Here is a 13,373-nt window from a genome sequence, read left to right on the forward strand (position 1 = left end):
TACATGCCAAGTACATCAGACCCCGTACACTGTATACTACATACCAAGTACCTCAGACCCCGTACACTGTATGCTACATGCCAAGTACATCAGACCCCGTACACTGTATACTACATACCAAGTACCTCAGACCCCGTACACTGTATACTACATACCAAGTACATCAGACCCCGTACACTGTATACTACTTACCAAGTACCTCAGACCCCGTACACTGTATACTACATACCAAGTACCTCAGACCCCGTACACTGTATACTACATACCAAGTACCTCAGACCCTGTACACTGTATACTGCATACCAAGTACCTCAGACCCTGTACACTGTATACTACATACCAAGTACATCAGACCCCGTACACTGTATACTACATACCAAGTACCTCAGACCCTGTACACTGTATACTACATACCAAGTACCTCAGACCCTGTACACTGTATACTACATACCAAGTACCTCAGACCCTGTACACTGTATACTACATACCAAGTACATCAGACCCCGTACACTGTATACTGTATACCAAGTACATCAGACCCTGTACACTGTATACTACATACCAAGTACCTCAGACCCCGTACACTGTATACTACATACCAAGTACCTCAGACCCTGTACACTGTATACTACATACCAAGTACCTGAGACCCCGTACACTGTATACCAAGTACCTCAGACCCTGTACAATGTATACTACATACAAAGTACCTCAGACCCTGTACACTGTATGCTGTATACCAAGTACCTCAGACTCTGTACACTGTATGCTACATACCAAGTACCTCAGACTCTGTACACTGTATGCTGTATACCAAGTACCTCAGACCCTGTACACCGTATACCAAGTACCTCAGACCCCGTACACTGTATACTACATACCAAGTACCTCAGACCCTGTACACTGTATACCAAGTACCTCAGACTCTGTACACTGTATGCTGTATACCAAGTACCTCAGACTCTGTACACTGTATGCTGTATACCAAGTACCTCAGACTCTGTACACTGTATACCAAGTACCTCAGACCCTGTACACTGTATACTACATACCAAGTACATCAGACCCCGTACACTGTATACTGTATACCAAGTACATCAGACCCTGTACACTGTATACTACATACCAAGTACCTCAGACCCCGTACACTGTATACAGCATACCAAGTACATCAGACCCCGTACACTGTATACTGTATACCAAGTACATCAGACCCTGTACAATGTATACTACATACCAAGTACCTCAGACCCCGTACACTGTATGCTGTATACCAAGTACCTCAGACCCTGTACACTGTATGCTACATACCAAGTACCTCAGACTCTGTACACTGTATGCTGTATACCAAGTACCTCAGACCCTGTACACTGTATACCAAGTACCTCAGACCCCGTACACTGTATACTACATACCAAGTACCTCAGACCCTGTACACTGTATACTACATACCAAGTGCCTGAGACCCTGTACACTGTATACTACATACAAGTACATCAGACCCCGTACACTGTATGCTGTATACCAAGTACCTCAGACCCTGTACACTGTATACTACATACCAAGTACCTCAGACCCTGTACACTGTATGTTGTATACCAAGTACCTCAGACTCTGTACACTGTATACTACATACCAAGTACCTCAGACCCTGTACACTGTATACTACATACAAGTACCTCAGACCCTGTACACTGTATACTACATACCAAGTACCTCAGACCCCGTACACTGTATACTACATACCAAGTACCTCAGACCCCGTACACTGTATGCTGTATACCAAGTACCTCAGACCCTGTACACTGTATACTACATACCAAGTACCTCAGACCCTGTACACTGTATGCTACATACCAAGTACATCAGACCCCGTACACTGTATACTACATACCAAGTACCTCAGACCCTGTACACTGTATACCAAGTACCTCAGACCCCGTACACTGTATACTGCATACCAAGTACCTCAGACCCCGTACACTGTATGCTGTATACCAAGTACCTCAGACCCCGTACACTGTATACTACATACCAAGTATCTCAGACCCTGTACACTGTATACCAAGTACCTCAGACCCTGTACACTGTATACTGTATACCAAGTACCTCAGACCCCGTACACTGTATATGCTATGTGGTAGCCTGGGGGTGTAGGGTATATGGGGTGTAGCTGTGCAGTGATGAAAGGGTGCTGGTTTAACCCTTAACTGTCGTGACGCCAGGGTGAGGGTTTTCTCTGTATATGCTTGTGCTACCGCCGCCCGTCCCAAGAGCGATAGGGAGATAGTAAATAAATAATTGTCCACAACCGGAGATTTTCAGAAAACTTTCGGAACTTTTACTGCAGCTTTTATGCAGACTTAAACAGGAGCAGTCCATATAACAGATTCTATCTGACGTTTGACACTTGGTTGCGACCTTGTGAGTTTCTAGAGCTCCGGAGATTTATATGCGCTGTTCCACCGGACTTAGGGGATTGAGGTCCAGCAGTCACGCTAGCTTCAGCGGGGATTGATATCGTAACTCACAATTAGATTCAGGCTGAGGCTGGCCGGATTCAGGGCTATGCTCGTCTCTGTAAGTCGCTCGGCGATCGCTTCTCTCTCCACTAGTCCGGAACCCAAGAGAGCGAGGATTGGTTGGCATCTCCCTTATATGGGCAGGGGCTGGCCTTGAGCTCATTGGTCCATACCATCTGTCAATTCTGCTTACAAAGGATTATGGTCTGACATGTGACCATACCATGTGACCTTGGAAGGTCCTTAAGCATAACCTAAAGAAGTAACATTAGTCATGTGACCTAAGGTCCTGCGACACTATATAGACAATTAAATATTTAATTACTTATACAGTGACCCCCTGAACTACGATGGCCCCGACATACCATATATATACAGTGACCCCCCGACCTACGATGGCCCCGACATACCATATATATACAGTGACCCCCCGACCTACGATGGCCCCGACATACCATATATATACAGTGACCCCCGACCTACGATGGCCCCGACATACCATATATATACAGTGACCCCCCCCGACCTACAATGGCCCCGACATACGATCATTTCAACATACGATGCTTTTGTATGTCGGGGCCATCGCATAAACGGCTATCCGGCAGCGCAGACTGCTTCAGCTGCCCCCGGATAGCCTTTTACGGGGCCCTGTGTGGACCGCTGACGATCACTTACCTGTCCTCGGGGGTCCGGCGCGTCCTCTTCGGGATCCCCTGCATTGTTGGCGCTCTCCATCGTCGTCATCACGTCGCTGCGCACACCGTCCCGTCATCCAATAGGAGCGGCGTGCATAGTGACGTGATGGCGGCGACGTTGAGCGAGGATGCCAGGGAAGCAGAGGCCTTGCCGGAGCGGCGGGGACACCCCAGGGACGCGGCGACAGCGATGGACGGCAACATCCAGGGCAGCGGTAACGAGCGGTGACGGTCCGGAGCGGCGGGGACAGGTGAGTATAACCTCCAATACCAGTGGTCTTCAACCTGCGGACCTCCAGATGTTGCAAAACTACAACTCCCAGCATGCCCGGACAGCCGTTGGCTGTCCGGGCATGCTGGGTGTTGTAGTTTTGCAACATCTGGAGGTCCGCAGGTTGTAGACCACTGTCCTATACTTTACATTGCACGGATCCCTCAACATACGATGGTTTCAACAAACGATGGTCCATTTGGAACGGATTACCATCGTATGTTGAGGGACCACAGTACGCTGAAGAGGCGACTAGGGGCTATCTCACCAGGAGGACCCTACTAGAACGAAGTAACTCTGACTTTGGGGACCACCATACAAGGTACGGTATACCATACGGTACCGGGACACCACAGCAGTATATAGCAGTGGTCTCATCGCCCCACAGTCCTGCCATCAGTCCCAGCAGTCGACCCCCCATTGATCATCTATAATATAGATCGATCACTTAAAAAAATTATTGGAAATACCTCCTGGTGCCTGTCACTGGGCAGATGCCTACAGCAGCCGGGGGAGGGGGGGGGGTCCACAGGTCCCAATAATCCCATCATCCTACACCAGAGCCCCTCCGTCCCTGTGATACCCTTTAGATGCTGTGGTCACTATTGAATGCAGCGGCTAAATGACTAATTGTATCAGCAGTCTGCACTCTGTTATCTGCTGGATATAGGGATTGTACAGAGCCCCGCGCTGCAGCCTGAAGATGTCCCCTAAAAAGTATAATGGTGAAAACACTACATGGCGGTCCTTAAAGGGGCACTCCAGTGGAAAACAAATGTTTTCAAATTAACCGTTACCGAAAAGTTATACAGATTTGTAAATTATTTCTATATAAAAATCTTAATCCTTCCAGTACTTAGCAGCTGATAAGTATTGGAAGGATTAAGATTTTTAAATAAAAATAATTTACAAATCTGTAACTTTCAGGCTCCAAATGTATTGGAGACATGTAACCCCCTTAAAGGGGTACTCTGGTGGAAAATATTTGTTTTCAAATTAACCGCTCCCAAAAAGTTATACTGATATGTAAATTACTTCTATTTAAAAAAATCTTAATCCTTCCAGTACTTATCAGCTGCTGTATGCTCCACAGGAAGTTGTGTAGTTCCTTCCAGTCTGACCTCAGTGCTCTCTGCTGACACCTCTGTTTAAAGCAGGAAATGATTCCTATGGGGATTTGTTCCTACAGTGGACAGTTCCTGACTAGTGTTTGGAGCGAATATTCGCATTTCGAATTTTTATCGCGAATATCGCAAATTTGCCAATTTGCGAATATTGCAGATATATACGCTACATATTCGAAATTATGAATATTAGCTTTTTTCCTGCATATGCGCATATTCCTTCTTTTAACTTGTGGGCCAATTAGAATGATGCAAATACACTTGTCAGAGGTTATCAACAACATCCCCAGCAACCAATAGGAAAGCTGCCCCCCCCCCCCCCCCCTCACCGTTTTCTTCCTCGAAGAGCGTGAGCGCTCTGTCATGTCCCCGGCGGCCGGTGGGGTTGGGATTCGCATCGCCCGACGTGCCCGCATGTGAATCCTAGCCCCTCACTCACCTCCCTGTCCTCGCAGCCCTGGTGCGTGCGCCGCCGCCGCCTCCTAGGGCGCATGCGCCCGAGCTCTCACTCTTAAAGGGCCAGTGCTCAATTAATCAAAGTCTACACCTGTCTCCTGTCCTTATATATCAGCTCCTCCTTTGTTTCCCTGCCGGATCTTTGGTTGTCTATTGACATTGTGAAAGTCCTGTGTCTCTGTTACTGTGTACCGGTTCCTTGCTACCTTCCTACCCTGCACCTGTGTTCCTGCCCTGACCTACTGCCATCTTGCCACATCCTGCCAGTCTCCTGTACCACGCCACCTCCCAGTTACCTGTGTGGATGAGTCGCGCCAGGGGTAGTGACCTGGGTGCCGTCTGCCACAGCAAGACCATCCCGCTTTACTGCGGACTCTGGTGAACATCAGTGGCACCTTAGACTCCACTCCCTGGCACGGCCCGAGTCATCTACCACACAGGCCCAGAGGATCCACCACCTGCCGTGACCATAACAGCTGGGTATAAATAGATCATGGAGAGATCTCTGTACTGTCCTGATATATTATATATATTATTAGGTCACCTCCTTGTTATATATACAGTCCTGGGTATAAATAGATCATGGAGAGATCTCTGTACTGTCCTGATATATTATATATATTATTAGGTCACCTCCTTGTTATATATACAGTCCTGGGTATAAATAGATCATGGAGAGATCTTTGTACAGCCGCCTGATATATTTATACATAGTTATTAGGTCGCCCCATAACCTTCTTTTTTCTAAACTAAATAACCCCAATTCTGATAATCTTTCTGGGTACTGTAGTCCTCCCATTCCCCGTATTGCTCTGGTTGCCCGTCTTTGAACCCTCTCCAGCTCCACTATATCTTTCTTGTACACTGGTGTCCAGTACTGTACACAGTATTCCATGTGTGGTCTGACCAGTACTGTACACAGTATTCCATGTGTGGTCTGACCAGTACTGTACACAGTATTCCATGTGTGGTCTGACCAGTACTGTACACAGTATTCCATGTGTGGTCTGACCAGTACTGTACACAGTATTCCATGTGGGGTCTGACCAGTACTGTACACAGTATTCCATGTGGGGTCTGACCAGTACTGTACACAGTATTCCATGTGTGGTCTGACCAGTACTGTACACAGTATTCCATGTGGGGTCTGACCAGTACTGTACACAGTATTCCATGTGGGGTCTGACCAGTACTGTACACAGTATTCCATGTGGGGTCTGACCAGTACTGTACACAGTATTCCATGTGTGGTCTGACTAGTGATTTGTACAGTGGTAGAATTATTTCCTTGTTGTGGGCATCTATGTCCCTATTGATGCACCCCATGATTTTGTTTGCCTTGGCAGCAGCTGCCCGACACTGGTCACTACAGCTAAGTTTACTGTTTACTAAGACCCCTAAGTCCTTTTCCACGTCAGTCGTCCCAAGTGTTCTCCCATTTAATACATAATCCCAGCCCGGATTTTTCTTCCCCATGTGCATTACCTTACATTTGTCAGTGTTGAACCTCATCTGCCACTTCTCAGCCAAAACCTTCAACCAAACCAGATCCATTTGTAATAGTGCACTGTCCTCTATAGTGTTATCTACTATACACAGTGCACTGTCCTCTATTGGGTTATCTACTATACACAGTGCACTGTCCTCTATTGGGTTATCTACTATACACAGTGCACTGTCCTCTATTGGGTTATCTACTATACACAGTGCACTGTCCTCTAAAGTGTTTACCGCTTTACAGAGTTTAGTAGCATCTGCAAATATTGCTACTTTACTATTCAACCCCTCTACAAGGTCATTAATGAATATATTAAATAGTACAAGACCCAAGATGGACCCCTGTGGTCCCCACTAGTAACAGTCACCCAATAGACTGAACGCTCTTCAAGGCAAAGTGTCCAGTGGGGGAGATGGAGAAGCCCAATACAAGGGAAAGGGTGAACATATAGTCAAATGAAGATTTTGGCGTAAATCTGGGGAAAACTTTGCTCCAAGTTATTCAAGATCAAAATCTCATGATTCCAGTTAATTTTATTCTATATGTGTATATTTATAAATAAAGAGATCTTTTGAGGAAAAACAAAAGTGAAATATACAGCATATATAGCAGGTACCAGCAGCAGACCAGGCAAGGTCACGGTCCTCAGTTATATATTTATAAATAAATAGATATTTTGTGAGGAAAAAAAACATAATCATAATAGTAATAATAATAAATAATAAATATAATATATTTAGAATTTACATGTATTTGTTATTGTTTTTAGAGATGAGCGAACTTACAGTAAATTTGATTCGTCACAAACTTCTCGGCTCTGCAGTTGATGGCTTTTCCTGCATAAATTAGTTCAGCTTTCAGGTGCTCCGGTGGGCTGGAAAAGGTGGATACAGTCCTAGGAAAGAGTCTCCTAGGACTGTATCCACCTTTTCCAGCCCACAGGAGCACCGGAAAGCTGAACTAATTTATGCAGGAAAAGTCAGCAACCGCCGAGCTGAGAAGTTTGTGATGAATCAATCGAATTTACTGTAAGTTCGCTCATTTCTTATTGTTTTCAAAAGATCTATTTATTTATAAATAAAGAGATCTTTTGAAAAATAATGATAATAATAACACACAAAAATAATAAAAATACATACATATAAAATTTACATATATATATATATTTATTTATTTATTTATTTTTTACGTGTGATTATTATATAATTATTATTATTATTTTTTTTTAATCTCCTTCTACCGTGCTTGGATTGTTCCATTGAACTCTTCAGGTTTATTGATTGAAACAGTGTTTTCCAAACAGTGTGCCTCCAGCGGTTGCAAAACTACAACTCCCAGTCATTGGCTGTCCAAGCATGCTGGGAGTGTAGTTTTGCAACAGCTGGAGACATCCTGTGTGTAAACCACTGCTGTAATATATAAAGTTTTAATCACTTTCCCTTCTCCTTTGTTTTTCTCCCAGGCGTCCATGTTTTCGGCCTCTGCTCCACGGCCCTCATCACCGACATCATCCAACTCTCCACTGGTTACCAGACCCCGTATTTCTTGACCGTCTGCAAACCCAACTACACCTCCCTAAATATATCCTGTAAAGAAAATCCATATGTGCTAGAAGACATCTGCTCCGGGCAGGACTTCGCCATCATAAATGCCGGAAGGTAAAGGGAATCATTACAACATTTTGGGCAGATTCTCTGTAGTGTGAACAGGTCCTAACAATGGCAGAAATCCTCATTATTGTAGTAGGTCATATGACTTGTATGTGAGGTTTCATTTGGACAATAGACAGGGCAAAAGGCGTTCGAAATATCATTAACCCTTACATGAAACGGTGTACGGCACGGCGTGCATGAGGTTTATGAAGCGAGCTTAGGAGCTGAGATTGCTTTATAGCTGGGGAGTGATGGCTGCTAATAGCAGCCGGGACTCACCAGTAATGTCTGACATCGTCGATCCCGACAGAGTCTGCCATTAACCCTTTAGATGCTGTAATCAGCACTGATCTAAAGGGTTATCTAAAAACAGTGGTGATGCCATTCCATAGCACTGAACAGTAATAGCAAAGATTGTTAATTAAATGTGAACTGAGCACTTAAAAAATATAAAGGTTTGTTAAAAATATTAGCCCCTCCCCTAATACATATTTAATCACCACCCTTCCCTTTCCCATTTTACAAGTAAAAGAATGGGGGGGGGGGGGGGGAATGTATATATATATTTATATTGTAAGGATTCCTCCTTGGGGATTAGCTCTGGGATGGTCCTGGTCACTTGCCACAGGACACGCTCCTCACAATAACACCACAGTCCCGCATACAAGTCGGGCTCCTCGCCAGCTTTATTTACTAAGGTTGCAGGTAAAACAAAACATAAAACAGGAACAAAATAAAGTCCTAGACCGTCTGTTCACTGACTACACATATCAGCATGCCCTGACTACGAACTGGTGAGCTCCCCTCAGCCAGTTAAACATATGTCTCCTGCAACCTGTTACTCACAGTTCACACCACTTCTTGGACCACTCACAGCACCTTCTGCGTGTTACCTAAACAGGGTCAGTGCGTCTGCCCCACTAACAGCCAGCATACTGTATCCAAGGGAGACCCCAACTATTCTGTTTCCTTTCCTCTTAAACACACTTCCCCTTCTGATACCTCATTAATCAGGCCACAGGTGGAGCATTTTCCAGAGTTAGCAAGGGAAATACACCCTTTCCTTGCCACACATCGACCCCCCCCCCCCCCCCCCCCCCCTCTCAGGAAGGAGCACTTGTATTCAAAAGGCAGAGTCCAACTGCCTTTCCTTTTCCTTGGACAACTTTTGTCCCACAGTCTCTGAAGTCCTTGACTTTTTTCTTCCGGACTTTTACCAGCCACCAATTGCAAGTCTCTCGGTCACACCTCTCCAGTACCAGGTTCTTCACCCTGGTGTGGGCAGGGTTCTTGAAATTAAGAACAGAGAGGACCGATGCTTCTAACCTTTGTCTTCTTCTGGCTTGCCGGACCTCTGCCTCTGCTTCAGAGAGTCTTTCGGCCTCAGTGGCTTCAACCAACCACTGTCTTGTTCTCTGTAGCTTCAGAGGATTTCCGACACGGGTCCATCTCAGTTTCAACTTTAGAGGACTTTCCACCTGGTTTCACCTCAGTCTTGATTTCAGTGGATTTCTCACATGGTTTCACCTCATCCCTTCCAGCTTTCTCTTCAGGGGCACCAGCTTCCTCAGGTTTGGATTCAGAGTCTTTGGCTCCTTCGGATTCTTGTGTAGAATCAGTTTGGCTCTTCTCTGCAGCTTCTTCAGGCTTACTCTTCTCTTCACCTGTAGCTTCAGTTGTGCCATTTTCTTTACTCACAGCTTTTGAGGTTGACTCTGGTTTAGCTTCTTCTTCAGAGGGTTTCTCTGCCTCAGCATTACCTTCAGAATTTTTGGTCTGCTCAGGTTCAGAGGATTTCCCACCTCTCTTCTCCTTAGTCTCCACTTCAGAGGATTTCCCACCAGGTTTCAGCTCAGTCCTAGCTTCAGGGGACTTCCTACAGGGCTTCACCTCAATCTTAGCATTAGAGGACTTTTTGGCATTCAGAGAAGGCATAACTGTATCCTGTAACTTCGGCCCCAGAAGCCTTTCTTGAGCCAATTCCGCCATGTCTTGGTCTCTGCTCTCTTTTAAGACTTCCTGGTCCTCTTCCTTTTTTTCACATTTTCGCAGCTTACACTGGAGCTTAGCGGACTTCATCCTCTCACTGTCAAGTAACTCTGTCAAGTCCCTGACAGTATCTTCCGAAGACAGCAATTGTTTCCTCAACTGTTCATTGTCCGCCAGCACAGCCACCTGCTCGTAGAGTTGCGCTCCCAGGAAAACCAAGGCAGCTACGTGGGACCTTCTGTTTCGTTTTGCGCTTCCAGGCTCTCTTTTTTAAGATCTTCATGTCATCTTCCAGCTTTATATATCTAAGCTGCTGACTCTTGAGTTGTGCAGAGATCATCTTCTCACTGTCCAGCAACTGTTTCTTGGACTTCACTAACTCATTGATAGATTTTCCACTCTCACCAATCTGCTCAGAGAGATCTGAGATCTCGTTACAAGTTCTTGTTTTCATGTTTCAGAGTCTCAACTTGTTCCAGGGCCTCCTCTACTGCTCACGGAGCATGTCATTGTCATGACGAGCAGATTGAAGAGCATGTGCAAGGGCATTCTTCACCTTTACTTCCTCCTCAAGTTGTCTCTTAGCTTTAGAGACACTCTCCAGATTACTGGCAAGAGCCTCAACTTCCATCTTCATTTCATTCTTCTCTTTTTCTATGTTTTCCATGGCTACCAGGCTAGCCTTGTGATCACTCCACAGAGCCTGATAGGCACCATGTAGAAGACTCACTTCTTCCTGGAATGACATCCGCTTGGCCAGACTCTGCACTTCACTCTCCTTGCTGGTTACAAGACCCTGGGAGCGGGACAGTCCATCCTGCAGAGCCACAAACTCACTTCTGTGGTGCTCCATTATTTTTCCAGCTGAAGCCTCGCTTTTTGTTCTTTCTTAAAGTCAGCCAGCGATTTGTCCTTCTCCTCTGTCAAGCGATGTACCTCTTTTTCTTTCTCCATCAACTTTACAGAAACCATCTGCAGGGATTCTTCCAGATTCTTGATCTGCTCCATTTTTTTCCAAGGCCAGCTCATCTTTTCCGAGACCTTTTACTGACAGTGGTCTCCTCACTCTCGCTGTTAGACCTTGAGACATCCTCTGGTCCTCTGTCAGACACTCGACCCAGCTCTTCTCCATCTCTAAATCAAGTCTCCCCCTTTTTCGGGGTTGCGGCCACTTGGGCCTCATTATTATCATCAACAACAGATACCACTGACACCTGGCACTCTTCCTCTCCCACCACGTTGGCAACTCTGGAGACTCTTGCTAAACACTCCTGTCGGACAACTTCTATGGCTCTTGGCACCAGCGAATCCGGGTGATTCCCAAACAGTTCCTCTGAAATGTCTCTCAGCTCCTTGGCAGACTTTTCTTTTGTCTTGTCACAGTCTCTCCATGGCCTGGCAAAAACGACTAGGGCTCCTGGGTCTGCAACAATATGTGGTCCTGCAGTTCGACCTTCCTGGTTACGACCCCACTCTGGTCCAGACACCACATCTCCTTCACTTAGGACTCTGTCTGTGACCGTAAGCGCAGCCCCCAGCTCCACTGGTACTCTCTTCCGGAGTTTTGGTTTTTTCACAGCCATCTCTGTAGCTTCTTTTCCAGTCACCTCTTTAACTTGACTTGCGGACTGTTCTTCAGCTCCCCTAGTGGTCTGGCAGACTCCCACCTGACATATACCTAGGGTCTGCTGACACTCCCACCTGACATATACCTAGGGTCTGCTGACACTCCCACCTGACATATACCTAGGGTCTGCTGACACTCCCACCTGACATATACCTAGGGTCTGCTGACACTCCCACCTGACATAGACCTAGGGTCTGCTGACACTCCCACCTGACATAGACCTAGGGTCTGCTGACACTCCCACCTGACACATACCTAGGGTCTGCTGACACCCCCACCTGACATATACCTAGGGTCTGCTGACACTCCCACCTGACACATACCTAGGGTCTGCTGACACTCCCACCTGACATAGACCTAGGGTCTGCTGGCACTCCCACCTGACATATACCTAGGGTCTGCTGGCACTCCCACCTGACATATACCTAGGGTCTGCTGACACTCCCACCTAACATATACCTAGGGTCTGCTGACACTCCCACCTAACATATACCTAGGGTCTGCTGACACTCCCACCTGACATACACCTAGGGTCTGCTGACACTCCCACTTGACATATGTCACGATTCGGCTGGCAGGAGGTGGATCCTCTGTGCCAGAGAGGGATTGGCGTGGACCGTGTTGGTGGACCGGTTCTAAGTTGCTACTGGTATTCACCAGAGCCCGCCGCAAAGCGGGATGGTCTTGCAGCGGCGGTAGCAACCAGGTCGTATCCACCGGCAACGGCTCAACCTCTCTGACTGCTGAAGATAGGCGCGGTACAAGGGTGTAGACAAGAGCAAGGTCGGATGTAGCAGAAGGTCAGGGCAGGCAGCAAGGATCGTAGTCAGGGGCAACGGCAGGAGGTCTGGAACACAGGCTAGGAACATACAAGGAAACGCTTTCACTGGCACAATGGCAACAAGATCCGGCGAGGGAGTGCAGGGGAAGTGAGGTATAAGTAGGGAGTGCACAGGTGAACACACTGATTAAGTCTGCTGCGCCAATCAGTGGCGCAGTGGCCCTTTAAATTGCAGAGACCCGGCGCGCGCGCGCCCTAAGGAGCGCCTCCCGCATCGCAAATCGCATCCCGGCTGAGAGTGATATTGCAGCGCACCCGGTCAGCAGGTCTGACCGGGGCGCTGCGAATGAGAGGATGCTGCGAGCGCTCCGGGGAGGAGCGGGGACCCGGAGCGCTCGGCGTAACAACATATACCTAGGGTCTGCTGACACTCCCACCTGACATATACCTAGGGTCTGCCGACACTCCCCGCCCTCATCCTCTGCGGAGTTACTGTCCCCTGCTATGTGGTGAAAACCAAGTGTTGTGAGCCTATCAGGTGTTCCTGCTCTAGTCACCTGACTATCTTCCCACAACTGCTGAAAATCCTTCCCCAGCACCACTTCATACTGTAAGGTAGGATCTATTACAACCTTGTGACTTATGGTACCATAGGGAGTAGAAATACACACATTAACTGTTTTATAACCCCAAATACCGGCTTGTATAGACACTATAGCGGGGTCCGGCTTGTATAGACACTATAGCAGGGTCCG

At 46.9% G+C, this 13,373-nt stretch overlaps 1 protein-coding gene across 1 annotated transcript in view; it reads left to right on the plus strand.

The window, feature by feature from the left end:
• PLPPR4 (phospholipid phosphatase related 4) overlaps positions 1-13,373 on the plus strand; it is a 169,793-nt gene that overhangs the window by 109,426 nt on the left and 46,994 nt on the right. Inside the window, exon 4 of the mRNA XM_056523110.1 lies at positions 8,032-8,227. Within this exon, the coding sequence (XP_056379085.1) occupies positions 8,032-8,227 (196 nt within the window). The remainder of the gene's footprint in view (positions 1-8,031; positions 8,228-13,373) is intronic.

This window comes from Hyla sarda, chromosome 6 (assembly GCF_029499605.1).
Source record: "Hyla sarda isolate aHylSar1 chromosome 6, aHylSar1.hap1, whole genome shotgun sequence".
In the NCBI taxonomy this organism is placed as follows: domain Eukaryota; kingdom Metazoa; phylum Chordata; class Amphibia; order Anura; family Hylidae; genus Hyla; species Hyla sarda.